The sequence below is a fragment of the Lycorma delicatula genome, chromosome 11, assembly GCF_047948215.1.
Source record: "Lycorma delicatula isolate Av1 chromosome 11, ASM4794821v1, whole genome shotgun sequence".
NCBI classification, from domain to species: domain Eukaryota; kingdom Metazoa; phylum Arthropoda; class Insecta; order Hemiptera; family Fulgoridae; genus Lycorma; species Lycorma delicatula.
This window is the reverse complement of record NC_134465.1, coordinates 55,985,070-56,007,287: the sequence shown is the minus strand read 5'-3', so window position 1 is coordinate 56,007,287 and position 22,218 is coordinate 55,985,070. Positions and strand designations below refer to the sequence as shown.

The window sequence follows — 22,218 nt, the reverse complement described above, 5'->3', positions numbered from 1 at the left end:
TAACCAAAAATTAGTAGCGCCTGAAGATCCATGCCTGGATGAACTGGTCAGACAAGGTAAAGTCTATGAAATGTAATTAATACATTTTTTAAATTGCTGGGAACAGCACGCCATGCCGTCCCCCTTAACCAAAAATTTATAGCAGGTTTTCAGTTAATTTGTAGCTGGTCAAGGGTGCTTTAAATAATACTTTATAATCCATATGTAAAGATAATGATATCTCTTTTCCTTCTTTCTTGCTTTTACTTTTATTACAGGATGTTGGGTTTTCTCAAGAACTGATTGTAACTGGTTTTTTTTTGTCTTCGACTGATCAATTAAATATGACTTCTACAGGAGACTGCTTAGCAGATGCTAAGTGAAAACACCATGCATCTGATTAGCATGGTGTTTTCATTGTCAAAATCAGCTGAGTAATATTTATAAAGTTTTGAAAGATTAGTTTATAAAGTAAGAAGAAAGATAAATTTATTTACTTATTAAGTAAAAAGTTAAGTTCAGGACAGAATGGGAATATGAAATCCATTGAAAACCTGTGATCCATTCATAAGGTCAAGTTCAGGGAAATGGATTTCTCCAATAAGGAGAAAATAACTTCATCACGTATTTATATTGCTTGATGACTCTGAGATTTGCAAAAAATGTAGATTGGTTTCAGTGCCTAATAGGATTAGGCACTAATATATTAACAATTAGAAATATATTAATATAAATTATTTTATTTATTTTGTCCCTGTAAAGAAATAAACTTTGTATTGAAAAAACAACCTTGCTTCAGTTAATTTGCTCAGGGGTGTTATTTGTGGATTTGTTATAGGATTTCCTTATTGAGTTTGGCAATTACAGATTAATCAAAGTATCAAAAAAGGTTTTGTATACCTTTTCAATAGAAGAGGTTTTTTTTAAATTTAAAAAGGCAGCCTATCACCGTTCAGTAATATAGTAATTTTATTTTTCATTGTCATTTGTCAATCCAATTTATTTTCTATTCATCATTATCATTGTCATTATCATCATCATTTATGATGTATAAATCATCAAGATCTGGTGTTCTGCCTGGCAACAAGTTCCTTACTCTACTTCTCTCTCTGTTTATTTCTGTCCCAATTTTTCTCCTTTATCTCCTGCAGTTTTCAGTCATCACCTTATCTATTAACTTCATCCTTCTTTCTCAGTTCCTTTCTCTTTTTATTGACCTTCCAGTATAGTTGTCAAGATTCCACTCCCTCTAATCTCATGTCCTAACTGATTCCTTTTCCTTTTCTTTTGTCAACTTCCCACATAAAATTTCTGTGGGAATGAGGAAGTAATTCTGTTCATTACTTCCTCATTTCTGTTCATTACTTCCTCATTTCTGACTTCATCCATTTTACATTCTCCATCCTTCTCCATATCCACATCTCAAAAGCCTCAGTTCTGCCCCTCTTCTTTCTCCCATCATCCTGATCACCCATGATTCACTCTCGTACGGCATTAGGCTAACCTCTTTCTTAACACTTAAGTTCAAACATTTACTACATTGTTATTCCCTCTTCTTACTGAAGGCTTCCTTCCACCATTGCTCTACTTCCTCTATTTACATTGCACTCTTCCAGTTCTCTCACTGTAGTTCCCAAATACCTTTTACCTAATTTTTTACCTTTTTATGTAATTTTCTACCTTTTCTATTCTTCTTCACTTGTCCTTATTACTAAATCCTCTTTGTTGTTTACTTCCATTAATTTAGTTTTCCTTTACTTAACTTCATTGCATACTCTTTAATTCCTTCCTCCAGGACATTTGGACTTTTGACAGTCTTAGAAGCACATTGTGTCATCAGCTACAATTACCAAAAAATCAGCGAACCTTATGCATTCTATTTTTCGTTTTCCTATTATTCCTTCATTTCTTTCTTACAATATATTCCTTATCATATCTTCAGTCTAAATGTTTACACTAACAGTGAGAGGTAGCACCTTGCGTAACACATCAACCTAAACTCACCCATTGAGTCATTCTTACTTATTTTCATTGCTGCTGTTTGATTGAAATTTATATAGCGTTATTTGGAAGAATTTTCAGTTCCAATTTTGTCCTTGTATCACTGACTATTGTAATCATTAACTTTTAATCAGCCTCTGTGCTCTTTATTTCATCTTCTGTTTTTTTCCTCATGGTTCTGTTTATTTATCAAGTAGAATGCAGAAAGGAGAAAATTTTAATATTGTTATTAGCTTAAACTATTTATAGTAAATGTAATCATGGAAGTTAACAGTAATGCATTTGTATAATTAATAAATACATAAGAATATGAGTATCATGTGTGTGAATGATATTACCCATAACTGTTATAAGATTTTCTTTTATTTTATTGAAATTATTTTTATGAATAAATTTAGTAAAATGTTTGTACAATTACGATTTAGTAATAAAAAAAATTATATTGTTACTTTAGGCCATTGGTCTGAAAGCTATAATTTACAGCTGGAAAATAGGCATAATGTTAGGTAGAGCATAAAAAAACCAGAGAAATAAAAGGCATATCAAAATTATACTATAAATTGAAATACCTGCTTCCATTTCTGCAGTTATAATTTGGTTCTGTATCATGACTCCACAAGCAAAAACAACATGAGATTTATTTGTTACAAATGAATTAACAGTACAATTTTTCTTAAAAATTTTACAATTATATTCAGTAATATTCTCTTAATTCTTTCAAAGTTTTTTTTTTTACAAGTCGAAGGGGAAGTTTTCCCTTTTATCAATAAAAATTAAAATTCAGTTTTTAACAAAAACTAACTTGAAAATTACGCTATTAAATGGTAAAATTTGATATCACAGTAGGCTCAAGCTCTGAGTATGTACTAGTAATAGTTGTAAAAGCTCTGAGTATGTACTAGTAATAGTTGTAGCTGGTGTTGTCTGGTTTTTTTTACAAACTGCAGTATGTCAGTTGTGACTTTACAGCTTACAGAGCCCTGGCCTTAAGTGTTAAATTATTCATATTGTTTATTCAGATTTGTTTGTACTGATCAACAAAAATCGCAATTTTGTTGTTATTGTTTGATAATATCTTTATTTGCCATATTTTTATAAGCTTTAACTTTGTTAAAATTTTTATTTTGTTTCTTGTTGATCATTTTAATTTAAATCAAAAATCTGTTAATTTTATATATAATGTATTATGGTAAAAATGTTTGTTACTAATGTATGTATAAAATATTAATATTGTAACAAAAAATAAATTATTTGTAAAGTATAAATGAATGTGGTTTTTCTTTTCTTTATGTTCTATATTGTACTCCTGGTACAATATAGCATTCTGGTATTCTGCTTTTCTTACAGCAGAATTGATTAAATGTTTACTCGTATAATATTATTTGATAAGAAAGCTGCAAATGACATTGTAGAACTTTCACAGGATCTACTGTAGTAGAATTTTACTCTTTCCTGACTAATAAAGTTAAATGCTGTTTTCATTTTTTATAAAGTAACTAAGTAATAAAACTAACAAAAAAAATAATGTAGTGAAAACCTTTACACCTGATGGTAGTTTGCAGTATTTTCACATAATTATTTTTTTTATTTAAGTTTTTGCCCCACATAAATATCATCAAGATAAGAACTGTTGTTTTAGCCAGGTAGGTTTTTTCTTAATCATTTTAAGATTTTTTTGTAATATTAGTAAGAATTGTTTATTTCACATGGGGAAAAATCAGGAATGCTGATACGTATCCAATTTTTTGGTAATTTGTTAATCAAGCATTATGAAATATTTTGCAAACATTTTAACTGTAATGTAAATTGTGGTATTTGTTCATGATTGTTAACAATGATAATCTAAAAATATTAATTTTTATGACAAACCAAATTTCTTAATATAATGGAAAACTAATTGCATTAGCCACTTTTGGAGATCATTGCACAAATTTTTTAAAACAAGGAAAAAACTTGTTTTAAAAAATATATTAACTTGTTTAACTTCTTTTAAATAAAACTTGTATATTCTACCAATATCTATTGGTAGAAGGTAATACTTGTCAGGATAATGATTGTAAATTATGTTAATTTTACACATACATGTGACTTGACCACTAGTGGTACTACAATTTAATTTTAGGTCAGTTATCACAAATATAAACAAAATTTGGGAATCACATAGGGTAGGTTTGAAACTAAACAAAAGACAACTTTTCTTGTTAATATGGTAGTTAAGCCATTATTTTATAAATAGTCTTTCTTAAAAAAAAAAACTTGTCAATTGTACAATCTAACAGTGACACTCTTAATAAGCAACCATGATAAAACTAATAGATATGGCATCCTGACTCTCCGCAGGGGAAGAATCTTGTGACAATCACGGTCTACCATCTCCTTCGTTCCTAGCTGTGCAGAGGTTGTCTTTTAGACCCTCTAAACTTGATAAAAGTCATTATTTTGGCCTCTGTCAGGATGCCACTTCGCATGAGTTGGCTAGATGACTGAATTGCCACAGTAGATAACAAACTTTGAAGTGCCAAAGATATTGCCATGGAATTCCTCCCACAGGAAAATTTGCTGAGAGGAAGTGGTCCTCTGCTGTTTGCAAATAGGACATACAAGAGGTACTCACGGGTATCTGATGTCAGCAGAAAATGCACCGATATGCATATGATGCAAATGCCGCTTGACTGTGGACCACATCCTCGTGGATTACGTATGTTATGTGACCTTGCGTTGTAATTTTAAACAGCTCAGGAATTTTCATCAAATCGTGGGCAATTTATGCCATAAATTGAACACCCAACATTTAACACCAAAAATTCTATCCTCATACCAACAAAACAAGTGTTGTTGATCTCAACGACGACAATTTTCCTAAAATTCAATTTACTCAAAGTCCTCTTGATTTACTTAAAAATCAAGAAATAAATCCACAAATTAATTAAGCCTCTAAAGGAAATTTACCCTATTAATCTGTTCTGGTGTGCTTTCGGGATGCTGTAAGCTATTACCATGGGATAATTGCAATTTTCTTATGCAGTAAATTGACCTCACCTTAATTCTTATCTGCTGGCAACAAGGCACATGTGGGGAAATTGCAGTATGCAAGTAAGGGAAAGACCATCAAATACACAAATATCAGTATGCAAGTAAGGGATTTTGGCTACAAATAAGGAGCACACAGATAGTAGTGGGGATCAGGCAATGGCAGTATCTGCTGTGAGTTAGGTAGTATCTGTGGAGAGTACAGTACACCTAAAAGTGTCAAAGCTGATAAGGATTCTGTGCTACAGGTGAGACCATCCACTTCAAAATAGGCCAGCATACCCCTCATGCCTTTGTGAGTTAAATGGCCATGCTATAAGAGCTACTGTAATTGGTTGGTGTATGTAGAGAGGCCAAACAAATAATTCCTTATATTGGCAGCAGCCCTTTCAGTTGTTGAGGCCGCTAAATAATTGATGTTTGTACAGCCTGAACAATGAACTTAAAGATTATTTATTTTAGAGTTTTTAGTATTGCATGACTGAAAGCAATGGAAAATTACACAACTCTATGTAAACAGTTTTTCTCCTTTTTTGTTAATAAAATGCTTATGATGGGTTCCTTAGGGGAAAATAATACTTCAGTCAAATTTCTGGGTGAGGAATAATCAAAAGCAATTCACATCTTTCAAGGGAGCATGTAATATTATAAATTTTAAACAAAAGTGGTAAGCTAGATAATTTAAAACAAGAAATATTTTGAATTAGTGAGGTGAAACAGAAAGACAAACAAAATTTTTGGTCAGGGATTATGTAATTAACAAAACCAATAAAAGAAAAAACGCAGTTGGAGGATTAGGATTAATAATAAAAAGGAAACTAGAATAAAGTGCATTAGCACAAGCAATGCTGAAAGAATTATTTGTTGGAAAAAATAAACTTTAACTGCAGATTTATACGAACCCTTAAGCAGAAGACAAAGAGATTTATGAAGAAACATGACAAAAAAATATATTACAAGAGTTGATAGTTTAATTATAATGGCAGACTGAATTGGAAAAGTAGTTAAAGATTATGAACCAAATCAAATAACTACGCTTTTGAAATTGTGCATTAAATATAGACTTGTGATTGTCAAATGCCCTTTTAAAAAATCATAGAAGAAAAACGATACTTTAAACGGACATGCCAAATTATGGATTCTAATGTAGTATAACAGGCGAGTAGTAAAATGGTTGTGACCATTTAAAACTTTTGGTGAATTTAAAACCTCCAGGTTTAATTAATTTGGTTTTCTCAGGTGAAAACTGTGGAAAAAGTTTTTAATATTTTCCATGTACGAAACCGATGACTGACGACAAAGGAATGTAGTCTTTTTTTAACTTTAGCATAGAACTCGAAGGAATGACGAACAGTAACAAACGAGTAACTGATTTCTAAAAAAAAAACTCTTTCGACATATGTACAATGAGAACAATTATCTTGATTATGGTTACTCAAAAAACACATTATTAAAAGCAGGTTTATTTGTAATATTTTGATGCAATTATATTTTTTTTTTATAACTGATATAATTTATTTTAGTTAATTTGGTAAAGGTAAATTTTGGATATTGTTATTACTTTTATTTTGTTAATGACTTCTACGTATAATTTATTAAAACCGTATACCAATTATTAAAAAAATAAATTAAAAAAGCAGTTAAAGTCTTGTCGATTTATTAATTTTACAATCCAAATAACTGACTGTTGCAAGCACTGATGTAGGTTAACGTTTATGTCAGTGGTGTGAGCAGTTATATGTAAACAAGCTAATTTTATGAAACTAAACGGTTATAAAATGAAAAAAACAATATTTTTCTTGATAACGTTAACAATCATATTTACAACAGGTACTACTAATTTTTTCCTGTTTCGAGTGAATTATTTTTAATAGTTATATATATATATATATATATATATTAGTCACACAGGAGGGCGTGTCTGTATTAATTGTAATTTATTTAAATCGAATTATATATTCCTGGATGTTTCTATTTTATCTTACTATTAGAAGTCAGTGTGCTTTTCTTTGATGTTAAAGAAAAATCTGAAATGGTCATCGATTTAAGTGTAATTATGAACTATCCCTGTAGCTTCTAGATTTTGTAGGTTATTAAATTTGACAGTAGAACAGTTTCGAACTTATTGTTATCTCACTTATTAACAATTTCTAAATACTTGAAATCAGACTACTTTACGAAGCGTAACATGAACGTTAAAGTCTAATGTCATACAGGTTATAAGAAGGGCGCCTGTTAAATAATTGTTACAGTGAAAGGTTTTTTTTTACGTTTTCTTCCCGATAAAAAGTTACATCTGTTAAGAGGATTAAAGATTATTCCTCATTTTGTATAGAAAGATGGTTAAATTGAAGTTTTTTGGAGTCTTACATTTTTGCCCTGCTGTAAGTTTGTAGTAATAAATATTTTAATGATGTAGTAATATTCATTTCTGTTGCTTTCTTTGATGGCATTTATTTTTCACTGCTGATAGAGGTCCTTGATTTTTTTGTGTATTTTTTGCTCCTCTCAAAGTGTAAAAAGAAAATGATGGATAATAAAAGCTGATGTTTTTATTTTTTGCAGAGGTGAGTTGTTTTGGTATTGGTTCAACGTTATATTGTTACCAATGTATATCAACGCATCCTGGTTGTGGTACACAGTTTAATTGGTGGTTATATTGGAGCCAAGCATGCCCAGAGGTTGATGATACATGTGTCAAGATTATTGAAAGAAAAGGAGGTAAATTAAATAAAAAAATTTTGTGCATATGCACTTAAACAGTTGTTACTGGATTTATTTTTTTGTTTCAAAGTAATAAACCCATTAACACATACTTTTGTATTATGCAGTCTTGAAGTTAAAATACTTTTGAAATGGACACAGATGAGAGATTCATCTACTTTATAATTTTTCTATCGTTTTAGGAAGCTGCAATTTATTCTGTGCAAGATAATAAAACATATTTTAAATCAGAAAAAAATAATGTAAAAGACCAATAGTTTGATCAAAGTAATATTGATAATAATTATGCAGTGTACAAGCTGAACTTAAATGATGTTCCTCTGATGTCAGATGTTATTCATTACCTAAAAAAGAAACTTAACTTTTGCAGAAATGCAAAGGAATATTTTCTGGGAGAATGTTTCCAATTTTGATTTAATTCTTATCTCTTGAAATCCTTAGTTAAGTCTCATTAATGACTTAATTAAAATTTATTACATTTAAATCATAAAAAAACTGTTTTCACAAATTGGAGAAGGGAACTTAAAAAAAAATTTGAACTTCAAAAACTGTACAATTTATATAACATTTTTAAAAATATATGGTATGGATTCATTATCACTTGTAAAATATTTTATCAGGTAATGAATGCATTGTCATCCCTGTACATATAGGTTGCAGTTAAGCTACCTAAATGGGTGTGCCAATTTAAATAAATTATTATGTTGCGATTAACCTGTACATTTAAAAATGTGTGTTTACATTTATATTTTTGTAAATATAATATTTTTCTAAACTATTAATTGATTTCTGCATAATTATCTACATGTGTTACAGAATGTAGTCAGATGATCAACAACTTTTAAAAAAATATTTCTTTTATTTATGTGCATGTAATATAAAAAGTTCTGTTTAAAGGTTTGTTTTACGAAGAAGAAGAGTTTTTACTAATGCATGAGGCATGTTTTTTATTTAAGCAAGGGCTGTTTAAAATGCTGATTCAAGTTTATACTATGGAAATGGATAGTGCTTGTGTAGCATGATTATTTGTATCAGTAGAAACTTTTTGGCAATAACAGCCAGCCATTGTATTTCTGTTAGTTGCCATGTATAAGCTAATTGAAATGAATGCTAAAATAAATAGTGCTGTGAAGTGTTAGGTTTGAACAGTATTCTGTTTTTTTAATGATGAAAAAGAAATGTGTACCTGAAATCCATAAAGAAATTTGCATTATATGGGTAGAGTTATTGTTATTGGAGAAAATAAAGTTTTAAAATCTGTTGTTTGTTTTGAGAAGGTAGGAGAAATATTCGTGATGAACATAGTAGTCATCTTCTATTACGTAATTGCATGCAAATCACATAAAATTGTTTTCACAAATTAGAAAAAAGAACCTGATTTAAATTTCAAAAACTTAACAATTTATATAGTAAGCTTATCAAATTATGAATTCAGCATTTATTATAAAATACTATATCAGGTAATGCATTATCATTGTTACATGTTAGACTGATTACTGATTATAACATGAATGAAAAAATTCATGAAAACAGATATTTTCACAGTTTCTCAATTGCCAAATGAGTTTCAAACAATTTGTGTTCAGTGATCTACAAAATTTAAACAGAAGAACTGGGTTACAGAAAGTTGTGCACCGTGTAGGTTTTAAAAATTTTGATAGATAAACAGTAGGAAAAAGTCTTTCTACCAAAGTGGAGAAGTGAATTGCTTAACCACATTAGCGACTGAAGATGAAGTACTGATATCATACTCCAACGTTGGCACAAAGCAGCATTTAATGCAGCAGTGGCATCTATCATCTATCATCTCCAGGGTTCAAGAAGTTTAAGACTGTTCAGACAAGAAGTTTATGGCAATTGCTCTTGGAACAACAAAGGAGTATTGCTTATTGCTTTTATTGATCATGAAAATGCTGTAAATGACCTATACAAATTTAAAGAATTTTGATGTGTTATTTAGGATAAAACTTGTGGGTAGCTATTCAGTGCGACTTTGTTTCTGTATTTCTATGATTGACTGACTGCATACTATGACTTTCAGATCCATATATTTCAAAAACCTAGTGATTATTATCTTCTTTTCATTTAAAACAGAGGTTTGAAAATGAGGAATTGAAAAATGAAGTATTAATTTCTTAAAAAAAAATTGAGACCTTTTTAAAAATGGAATAATAAAGCCAGTAAATCAATATGGTAAAAAATTTGTTGTAATGAGTAGTGACTATGTGGAAAAATATTACACATTTGTAAGTCTACTTTAATCTATTAAAGTTTTTTCCACTTTACTAAAATGTTTTCCTCTTTGAAGAATTTGAAGAAACTTAAGGCTATGAAAAAAAAGGTAGTATAGCTTTTCAGTTAGTTATGTACGTATGTACATTTAAAAATAAAATTTCTGTATTCTTGTATAGGTTTAATAATAATCATCTATTCTTTAAGTTTGTTGTCATTTCAGATAATAATAATAATAATAATAATAATAATAATAATACTGTTAATTATTACTGTTTAAGCTGAAGAAATCATAACGAGAGATTGTTTGAGTTCTTTAAGAGCAGTTAGAACTGATATACCAGCCGATCACTATGAAGGATGTCGTCCTGCCGCACATGATGTTAGACTTGCACATTATGTCAATAATTCAATTAAAGAACTTGATATTAAAAGGTATATTCATATATATTTTTCTTTGCTGTTTGTCTGCCTTTTACAATTAAAATTGATGCTGTCAGATTTGCATATTAGAATTATAGAGATTTTATTAATGGATGAATGCTTATTTGTGTAAGAATATTAATCAGCTAACATAATGATTTGAAAATACATCTTTTTTACTATAATTTCAAGTGTAAGTTCATTGATGGCTGCTTTTTCTACATGATACTATTTTCACTATAATTAACAATCTGTTTTTCTAAGTAGTTTTTTTCATATGTGCATAAAGCTTTTCAAATTACTATCATTGTTTAAAGAAAACCTTAAAGAATAAGTTTATATCTTTTGTTTGAATATTTTACTTTCTTTACAGTCTATGACAGGTGTCATTGCAAACTATGATAGAGAGTGTATGCGAGGTCTGTTTAGAAAATAAATTAACTTTATTTTTTTAATCTTTATTATTAATTTTACAGATTATTGGTCCTTGTTCCCTTCAAAGTACTCCCCTCCCCTATTAACACACTTTTCCCAGTGGTGTTTCCACTTCATGAAGCAGTCCTGGATAACTTCATTTGAAATGGCCTTTAAGGTCTGTGACAAATTTTCTTTAATGTCATCAATAGTCCCAAAATGGCGTTCCTTGATCCCGAAGCCAGTTTTGTACTATTTCTTTACATTTTTGTTGTTGAACTTAATGCCATGCAAAGCTCCTTTCATCGAACCAAACAGATAAAAATCCATAGGAACAAGGTCAGGGCTGTAAGGAGGATGAGGTAAGAGCTCCTAACTCACTTTGCCAATAGTTTCCATTGTCAGTTTTGCCATATGAAGTAAAGCATTGTCTTCAAGAAGTAGAATGCCTTTCCTCTGCCATCCCAGACATTCCTCTTCAATGCGGGCTTGACTTTGTTCTCAGTCATGGCTGAGTAGTATATGTTGTTGTTATATATGGCTGAGTTGCTTTTCAAAGTAATCACAGAAAATCAGACTATCGGGACTCTAAAAGATGATTAACATAATCTTACCAGCTGATGGTTGCATTTTGAATTTCTTATGAACAGGCGATTCAGAGTGTTTCTACTGCATGCTTTGACATTTGGACTCTGGCTGAAAATGATATATGTATCGAAAGTTTCATCACAGGTTAAAATCCTGTTCAAAAATATGTCACCTTTGTTACTGAAACAGTTTTTGAGTTTAGTGGAAATGTGAAATCTCTTGGCTTTTGATACGATAAGCTCCTTGAGAACTCACCTTGCACAAATTTTAGTAGTTCAGTTTGTTTCGAATGATGGATTGAGGTGTGCCAATAATTATTCAACATTTTTCAGCAATTTTTTCAACTGTAAGTCATTGGTCTTCTTGGATAAATGAAGCAATATGAGAATCTAAAGTCGAGGTCGACACTGTTACTAGACGCCCATAGCGGTGCTCGTTGGTCACGCTTTTACGACCACTTTTAAACTTTTCCACCCACGCATAAAAACTCGCATGGTTCATGCAACTACTGCCATATTGTTTGTTCATCTGAGAGAATATTTCTGAAAATAAAAATCGGATCACAGAACGCTGTTCTTCAAAAATACTTTCTTCGAACAGACACGCCATCATAACTAAGATTTTAGGGGTTATGTTTACATAAATATTAATTGAACAGCTGATTAACACTCTTCGCAGGGTTGCCAACTTCTCTTAAAAAAGTTTCAATTGCCTGCATTTAGCGTTTCTTTCACTAAAAATGTTTGTCTGTTTAATTATTGAATGACCCTCGTAATTCAAAGAGCTCCTGCTTTCATCTCTCTTTTATCATTTCTTCTAGTTTGATTTAATCAGCATTTTTAAAAAAAAATCATTGGATCATGTTTTTTTTTTTGCTTTTGATGGTCACTGATTTCCAGCCTGGCTTTGAAGTAACTAAGGATAAAATCTCTGGCCTCTAACATCTTAGTGAACTCATTTCTTTTTGGGATTGGATATGTCTTAACCTATCTCTGGATCGCTCAGCTTAACGTGGTCACTGTACATATTTAGAGTGGAAATGGGGAAGCTAAAATGATTCTTCTGATGAATCCTTATATTTTTAATTCTAATTAAAAAAGCATTGAAAATAAAGTCAGTTTCTGCATCGATGCATAAAGACGTCATTAGCTAAATGCAAACCTCTCCTTAACAGTAATTTCTAAGGCCTTTTTAAAATATCATAAATCTTCATGGATAATAACAAAATTTGTTGATGCCTGTACATTTTGTTAAACTTAATTAAATATTTTTGATTTGTTACAGAAATCATTACGATTCAGTGACTTGGTGTTTTTGTTATTTTGACAACAGGTGTAATTCTGCAACCTCCTTATTTGCAATGAATTCTGGATTAGTATTAACTATTATTTCTATTTTATTACCTTTAATTTTTATTTCTTAACATTAAGTATCATTCGGTTTTTTTAATTAGAGTTTTTTTTACTTGTATAGATCACATTACACTGCATTCCACTATATGGCTGTATTATATGTATTATAATAACGTTGTCTTATGCCATTCCTTAATACTTAAAAGTATTAAGGAATACTTTTAAAGTATTCCTTCATATTTTAATTACTGTATAAAGTATTAAGTCAATCATGTAGAGTTAAACATACTTCAGTTTTGATACTTATTTTTACAAACTTGGAATTTTTACAATTAGTTTTTAAGCTGTCCATGAAGTTAGTATTGTATAAGTATTTTTTTATATTCTATTTTTTTTTATTTTAATTTTTTGTAATATAAGAATAACTAAAGAAAAATAATTTAAGCTTGTTAAAACTTTAGTTTAAGTATTATTACACAAAAAAGATAAAATAGGAAATAATGATAGTTGCCTAGTTTAATTGCTCAGTTAATGGAATCACTCAGCTCATATATATATATATATATATATATATATATATATATATACATACACACACACACAGACACACATACATACACACACACACATATCCTAGATCTTAGGTTCTATTCTGTCTTTAAATATGTTATTTTCCAAATTATTTTACTTGTTTCTAATGCATTAAAAAATGTCTTTTAATTATGCGTTTTTAAAAGAAAGTAATCATATTTTGTGTGAAGATATGAATATAATTATTGTTACTGCAATTATTACCTAGCATAGTGAAAAATTATTCAGTACAAGAGCATCTTCAGTTACTTTTACCTACAACTAGGATTGGCTTTTACCTCTGTTTATTAGATTTGATATAACTTAGTGCAGTGGTATGGAGTACTCTACTATCAGTTTTTGTTCATTAGTTTTCATGGTTTTTTTTTTTCATATTTTGAATAATTTTGACTTTAATATCACGTCAAGATGTATGTTACCTGATTTCAGGCTTACCATTTTAGAGACTGCCATAATTTTTAATTGAATTGTAATATAATATACTTACTTTCTAATACTTGTCACAAAGGCATTCAGAACTATTCAAAAGTAGTTTTATCTTTTACTGGATTTGAAGTGGGGTCCACCAATACTGCTTATTGCATTAAAAAATAAGTGAGCTTAAATAATTTTGTAGTCTCTTAATCTGTAATTGTAATAAATTTTAATATTGCTTACATAAACAGTTTTACTATTGTTAAATTAAATTAGCCTTTGATACAAAATGTCTCTTATTTATTAAAATAATACAGAATTTTGCTGTTGGACAGATTTATGGATACAGTTCTACATAAATCAAAGATAATTTTTTTTTAGTTATCTTACAATTCACGTTATTTAAAATTAGGTAATTTAAAACAAAACTTGATTTATAAAAAAATTGAAGATAAACTTAAACTTTTTCACAGTAATTATTTTAAAATTATTTATTGAATTATCATAGTGAAGAAATGTAAATATTTATTAATTATTGGTTTGGCAATGTGGATTTGCTTACATTCTTTGTGTTTTCATGTAATTATAGTATATGTCTAACCAGGTAAAATTCATTTTAATGTTATATAAGATGAAATGAATTCTAAATGTGTTTATAACTACATCTAGCTTTTCATATTGCATTACAGGAGTTATATTTTACTTATTTTAAAATTTCAACGCAAAGTCAATAAAAAGTAGAACCATTAGATCTATTACATGTTTTGTTGATTATCTGTGAATTACTGTCGTCTGTTGATCTGTCTTGGAACTCTGTTTCTTGCTTATTTAACAGTAAGCCTAATTGTCAGAGATGCATGTTAGCATTCCAATGTCTCTGTATCTTATACACATTATATAACTGATAAATGTTCTCTCTATTTTATTAATATGGTTATTTACGAAAACCATTGAAGATGATAAGTATGAAAACGTTTACAGTTAACCTTGATGAATGTTTCTTTTACAAAATTTTTGATATGTGTATGTGACAGTGATAGTGTATGAGAACACTGATATTGGTATTACAAGCTGCATTATTGAGTTACCAGAATTAAATTACAATTAAATACAATTTGGGTCTGTTTGAATGAAGTTTTTTTTTTTTAAGTAATTAAATAGCTCTTGTTTGAGATTTTTACATTATGTAAGTGCTTCCAGTTAATTGATGTAAATTTTGCATCGTGTTTAGAAACACAAAGTATAAAGTTTGTGTTTGTTAATAATGGTTTGGTGTATTTAATGTAGAACAATTTGTACATTTTTAATAATATCTGATTTTATTGTGATTTCCAACCGAGCTTCATTATTATTAATCTATTATTATTATTTTTCTTTTTGCAGTAGTTATTTGTTTTTTAATCACTATTTCTGCCAGTAGAAATTCATTTATTTTTATAAACTAAAAGTTTTTTTTTATATAAGGACTCCTTTGTTTATTTTAAGTTTGGCATCATCTTATACTTTTCTAACATCAAATATACTAAACCTATGTTTTTCAATTCAGTTCTGTGGTTTTTGAAATATTGATTAAAAAATATATTTTTATTAAACCTTAGTCTTTTCAGTGTTAAGATCTCGAAAGAAGAAAAAGTGTTATTAAAAAAATATGTACCAGTTTTCAATACATAGTATTAGGTAGATATTATCATGTCATGTACTATATAAAAATATGCTCCAACTATTTAAAAAAAAAAGAAAAATAAGATCATAATGTATAGGAAGAGAGGACTTTAGGGAGTTAGGACTTTAGGGAGAAAGTGTTGAAATATATGAAAAAAAAATAAGTACAATACCAAAGGCAGGTATGTCGAAAGACCTGGATTCCATTTTAATTAATTTAGAAGGCATCCAAAAAGTATGTAAAAGTATGACTAAGATAATATTTCATAATTTGTTATGCCTCCTTGATCTGTGAACATTGGTGAAAAAGAAGAATCTCAGTACATGTGAGCGTGTGAAAGCGGTAGATCTGGGAATTGGGTGCAATGTCAATCAAGAGAAATGTCTTGAGTAGCGGCGTAAGTGGTAAAAAAAGAAATTCATCTGTGGAATGAAATGGTTATTGAACGTCACTCATGCTTAATTGCTTGATCTTCAAAAAGTTGGTAAATTATTTTTATTTTTGCCTTTTAATATTTGTGGATGTTCTAATTTATAAATTATTCGGTTTTGTGAACAAATTTCCATCAGTATTACTACAGAAAAGAAACTGTAAATATTTGTTGATATTTAAAATGTGGGCTGAATATTTTTCTTTGTTTTGATTTTATAGAACAACATGGGTTACTGCAATAATTTTACAGTACTGTAATAAATGTTGTTAATAGTTTTCAAGTATCAAAAGTAACAGTAATATGAAGTTTTGAATTAGTTATTGTTTTTGTTGCTTATAGTTAAACTAAAAATGATACAATGCTATAGAGTACATGTTATTTTTTTGAAAAAAAAAAGAAAGATTACTAAAAATAATTTATAACTGTGGATAATGTTAGAACTTTAACTAAACAGAATTACCTTATGGTTATTTAAAAGCAGTACTGTTAACGTTATAGTTATATCTATTTAACCCCAAGTTTTTTAAATTTCTCTCTTCAGACCATTGCAATTTTATTGATGCATTAGGATTTTTCTCTCTCTGTAATCAATAATATATTCAGTTTGCCAATCTGCACCTATTAGATTTATGTATAACTAATGTTGCCATAATCGAAGCTGATTAATGAACCAATGATTAGGTTTGTATACTAATTAAGAATAAAATAATTGGAGACTATCCTATAAATACTTATATACAGCATTCCTTTCTATAGCAGCTGATAAGTCATTTATATTTTGTTGGATAGGTCAGCTTTTTTTTTTGTGGTGACTTATTTAAATATTTCCATTTCTAAAAATTTATGTGATCTTTAGATGTTTATTTTTCTGATCTTTTGGTGTTTATTCTGTGATCTTTTGATATTTCTAATATTAATTGTATCAAATTTAATCATTTATTAACAAACATTGTTTAGTTTTGTAATATATTTAAATAGTATTATTTTTGTAGTCTTAAAGTGATAGTATGTGTACTATGTACAAATGTAACAATATATCCGTCCATTAAGTATTGACATATCTTTTTTTTTTATTGTACTACATAGAAGGGATAATTATGTTACTTAATGTATATAGATCTGTTGGATTTAATTATGTATTAGGGAATAGTATTTTGCTTAAGGATTAATAGTGTTAGTTTACATTAAAAAAATTAACTTACCACTGTTTAATTATGTATATAAATTGCATTAAAGATGCTTTTTTTATAGTATTTTATTTTATTATTAAAAAGAGGAGTAAAACTTGATTCCAATATGTTATTTTCCAAAAGTCATGTTATAAAGGAACGTTTTGTTAATTTTAGCATGGTTGAGGATTAAAATAACTACTAAAATACAGATTGTTATTTATAATCTTTAAAAAGTAAAGTGCCTATATTTATTTCTGCAATGTAAAAACTTATAAAAAAGTAACATGAATTTTAAAAATTTGCTAAGATGAAATTTTGTGGATACTGGTGTTCTTTGATGGTTGGGTTTTAATTAACCAAACATCTCGGGAATGATTGATCTGAGACTGTACAAGACTATACTTCATTTACATTATACATATCATGCTGATTCATCCTCTGAAGTAATACCTCACAGTGGTTCCAGAGGCTAAACGGTAAAAGAAAGATGAAATTTTAAGTAATATTGTTACTTCGGAACACGATTCATTCCTTTTTTTTTTTTTAGTTATTTTGCCGGTAAATTTTTCCATTACAAAAAAATAATAAACATTTTAAAATATTCTCTGCTAGAGAAAATGTATTACGCTGTATAAATAATAATCTTCATTAAAGATCTTAAAAATTTGATTTGCACATTGTTTGTAATAACTTTGTGTATGAATTTAGTATCGTTACAGTTGCTTTCATCTTTGCCCTTTTCATATCAATTGCAGTTGATCATTTGCAAGGTTTGTTTTGAAGTCATTCATATGCTATATTAATACAGTTTTTGTTACTGTAATCAAAAGAATGGATATATTACATTTTGTTTTGGTTTTGTTGCATATGATTGTATTAAATGCATAATTTGACATCTATTACACGATTTAAATAATGAACATGTATGTAAAATATAAAGGAAAGGAAGATTAAACAGCACATTTAAAATGTAATAACTAGTTTTTTATTACATAATAAATATTTTTTTTTAAATTGAATTTAAATAACAATATTCTAGGACTATATTTTACATTAATAAAAGGTTTTCATTAGATTGGAGATCTTTCTCTTTCCAAATTAGGTAAATTCAATTAAAATTAAGATCTCAGGGAAATAGTCGTCTTGTACTACTTTAACCAAAAAGTTAATAATTTGCCTGCTTATAGATTGCTAGTGGAAGAAGACAAAGTATTAGTATTACAGATAAAGGATAAATTAATACTCGTATTTAAATCCTTTTAATAATCAATATATCGACAAATTTAAAAATATTGTCCGATTGCTGATAAAAATTATGTTTGATAAGTACTATAATTATTAATTAATATGATGATAATTTATTATTATAGTAAATTTTTTTATTACATGTATTAATCAAAAATAAGTGCCTTTTTGTTTGAATTCTAAATAACTGCGACAAATTATAATTTATTCAGATTTAAGTGTGAAGTCTTTATGATGAAAATAATATCTGAATGGAATCCAATAATCAATCAAAAGAATAATTTTTATTACAATTTAAAAAAAAATTAATATATACATGTATGCATATCTATATGCATATATACTTTTGAATTATTTTTTTGTTATGTTTTACTCTATTATCTGAAAAATAATCTATTAAAAATATAATAAATCAAGTTTTTAATGTTTTATACATAGTAAAATATATTTGTATTTGTTTTTTTATTAATATTGTATTTTATATATTTTTACAAATTATGGAATTTTTAAATTTTGTTAAAGCACAGTATCTTTTAATAAAATTTTGAAAGCAATTATTTTATTTTATTTCATAACATTTTCTCTTCCTGATTCTTGACAAATGTTCGAGTATTTTCCAATTTCATTTTGTTTCCTGTTAAAATTGTTGATGTTCATGGCACTGTATTAGTTTTAATTCAACGATATTTATGGCCAAACTTGTTTATTACATTGCATTTGTTTATTTAAATTCTTATCAAGTTTAACATCGTAGTTATAAATTATCATAATGCATCTCTTGCACAAGTTTTTAGCTTTTTTATAAATTTAATTTTGTAAATTGATCATACTTAAAAAAAATTATAATGGAGAAACTAGGACAGTATGCGACAAATAAAGGGATATTAGGTATATTAAAAAAATAGAGTAGGAGAGAATAAGCAATGAATTTTTGTATAAAAGAAGGAAAAATTGATTGATTAAAAAATACAGATACTTAGGTACCATGTTAATGGAAGATTGCAGAATTAAAAATAATATAAAAATAAATAGCTGAAGAAGCTTAGTAGCAGTTAAGGAAATCTTATGTGAAGTGTTGTATTGTGAGTGTATTTCTGTATGGTTATGAAACATGAACGCTAAGAAAAAAGAAAGTCTGGAGGCATTTGAAATGTTGGCATGGAGGAAACTGGAGAAGATTAAATAGGCAAGGTGAAAAACAGACAAGTTACAAAAAATCTATTAATTAGTTGGGTGTACGATTAGAGGAGAAGTACCGACTAAAGTAGTATTAAAAGGATCGATAGAAGGTGTAAAAAGGGGAGGACAAAAAAGAGTAAATATATACATTCTAAAAGGTCCTTTGTGTAACGGACCTAACCAATGTGTATATAACATCTCATAGTGAGAATATGGGGCTCAGAAAATCTGTACTTTACCAGGGAAATAATTAGAGATTCTCCTAAAGTGAATGTGGTGCGGTTTGATGTACAACAGAATCATTGGTCCTTTTTTTTCATTGAGCAATCGATAACGGCTAACATTTACCTGGATATGCTGCAACACTGCTATACCTCAACTAAAGGGCGTCCCATATAAAACGCAACCCATCAATCACTTATCCATGACATTTCAAACGTCAAGCTTACTCTCCTACTCGTTACTGAAATAGATTCGCCCAACATCGCGGCGACACAGTAGAACACTACCGATAGTAACAACAATGCAATCATAACGTCCAGTGTATTGCTAGAGACAAGATGGTGTCTTTGCTAGATGAACGTGTTTTCATTGTTGAGTCGTACTTCAGTACGAAATCAGCGGTTGCAGTGCAAGATTTATTTCGTCATAAGTACCCAGATAAACCAGCTCCTAACAAAACATCAGTATTAAGGTTAGTCGCAAAATTTAGAGAGACCGGTTCTTCTAATAACAAGGAACACAAAACATCTGCGTCAGTGTTGAATACAGATACAGTCGCTGAAATCAAAGACCGATTACTCACCTCGCCAAATAAATCGATCAGACGTTTGTCTGCTGAAATTAATTTGTCTAAATCAACCGTTCATCGGGCGACCAAACGATTACAATTACGACCTTATCGCATTCAAACGGTTCATCGACTTCTTCAGCCCGACAAAGAAAAACGGCTACAATATTGTCAACGGTTCCGTCGATTTCTGCGTGAGGGAATTAACGTTATGGATTCGTTATTTTTCACAGATGAAGCACGGTTTCATTCGGATGGCTACATAAACAGCCAAACCAGTAGAATTTGGGGCGCTGAAAATCCCTACGTTTATCACGAAAAACAATTATACCCGCAGAAATTGGGCGTGTGGTGCGCGATATCGCGGAAGAAAATAATCGGTCCTATTTTTTTCGAGTACACCATTAATGCAGAACGATATCAGGATATTTTATTTCAGTTTATCGCACTCTTGGAAGAGGAAGACGGACACTGCTGGCTACAACATGACGATGCGACATCGCACTACGCAGGTTCAACTTCTGATGTCGTCGAGGAATTCTTTGGTAATCGTGTTATCGGTCGAGGCTTGTGGCCACCAAGATCTCCAGATTTGACTGCGGCGGATTTTTTTCTACGGGGTTACCTCAAAGAAAAAGCCTACAGCAACAAACCACGAACACTTGAACGATTGAAAGTCAATATTGAACAAGCTGTAATTAATATACAGCCACAAACTTTGAAAAAAGTTGCAAGAAACACTGTAAAAAGAATTGAAACTTGTATTCAAGAAGATGGCGGCCACTTCCAACATTTACTCTAAATGTAAGGTAATTGATGGTAATAACAAAAATTACATTTATGTTTACACATGCTTTTTTATTATTTCAATACCTACCAATATAAGATTGGGTTGCGTTTTATAAGGAACACCCTGTATATGACTTGCAACCTAGGGTGGTTTTCCAGCAGGATGGTGCACCACCACATTGGTGATTAATAGTTCAAGAGATTTTCTGAATGAATCTTTTCATGGCAGATGGATTGGGTGCAATGGTCCCACTGCCTGGCCACCATGATCACCAAACATAACTCCCTTAGACGTTTTCTTCTGGGGTTATAGGACAGAGTCTATGCAACACTCGTAGCTGATCTAGACACATTGAGATTGAGAATGACTGAAGCTGTTGCTAGTGTTACCGAAGAAATGTTACAACATATGGCGTGAAATTGATTATCGGTTGGACATTCTACGAGCGACAAAAGGCGCACATGTTGAAGTTTATTGGTAGAAAATAATTGAAAATTTTTTTATTTTTTTTTGCCACAAACTACACAGCTGTAACTGTAATAGTTTTTTTATAATACATTTTTGTAATCATGGAATGACTTTATGAACACAGTGTATTTTATATTTTGAATCTGAATATATATTCAGAAACAATCCATCGTGTAACATTCTTACGTTACAACCCTTTAAATTTATTTGTTCCATTATTTATGGAAAAAACAATACGAATAAGTTAGTACGTCTGCTTATTCACATCTGATTTATATTGTGATGCATGCTGTAGACCTGTATTCGATACATAACAGTCAAACGATGTCATTTAATGTAAAGCCGGTCGAGTAATGAGTAATTCAACATGATGAAATTTTCTTCAGTGTCAGTTCAGCTCTTTGTATGACTTGTGTTCTTTAGTTGTGGTAGTGGTTTTGTCATACACATATAAAGATTGTTTCATAAGTGATGCCGTAAATTAAGTAAAAAATTCTTATGACCGAACAACCTTTGGTATTATTTTATTGAACATCAAGATTTGTTAAGTTTGTATGTGTGTGTTTCATTACAATTCATGGTGAAACAATTTTATGAACTATTTTAAGTAATTAAGTATTAATAAATTAGAACTTAATTATTTTTATAATTAAGTATTTCTGTAATATTTCAGTTTACTTCCATTCATTAAAACATTTTAAATTTTACAATCAAATAGATCACTGAAAAG

The 22,218-nt window shown here is 29.3% G+C and overlaps 1 protein-coding gene across 1 annotated transcript; it reads left to right on the top strand.

Annotated features, from left to right (window-relative positions):
* The first annotated feature begins 6,714 nt into the window (after nt 1-6,714).
* Nucleotides 6,715-17,397, top strand: crim (QVR superfamily protein crim). The gene is made up of 4 exons (XM_075378241.1): nt 6,715-6,840; nt 7,576-7,731; nt 10,248-10,401; nt 12,676-17,397. Exons 1-4 carry the CDS (start codon nt 6,768-6,770, stop codon nt 12,812-12,814), a joined length of 522 nt encoding a protein of 173 aa, XP_075234356.1. The 5' UTR covers nt 6,715-6,767; the 3' UTR covers nt 12,815-17,397.
* The last annotated feature ends 4,821 nt before the right edge of the window (nt 17,398-22,218 follow it).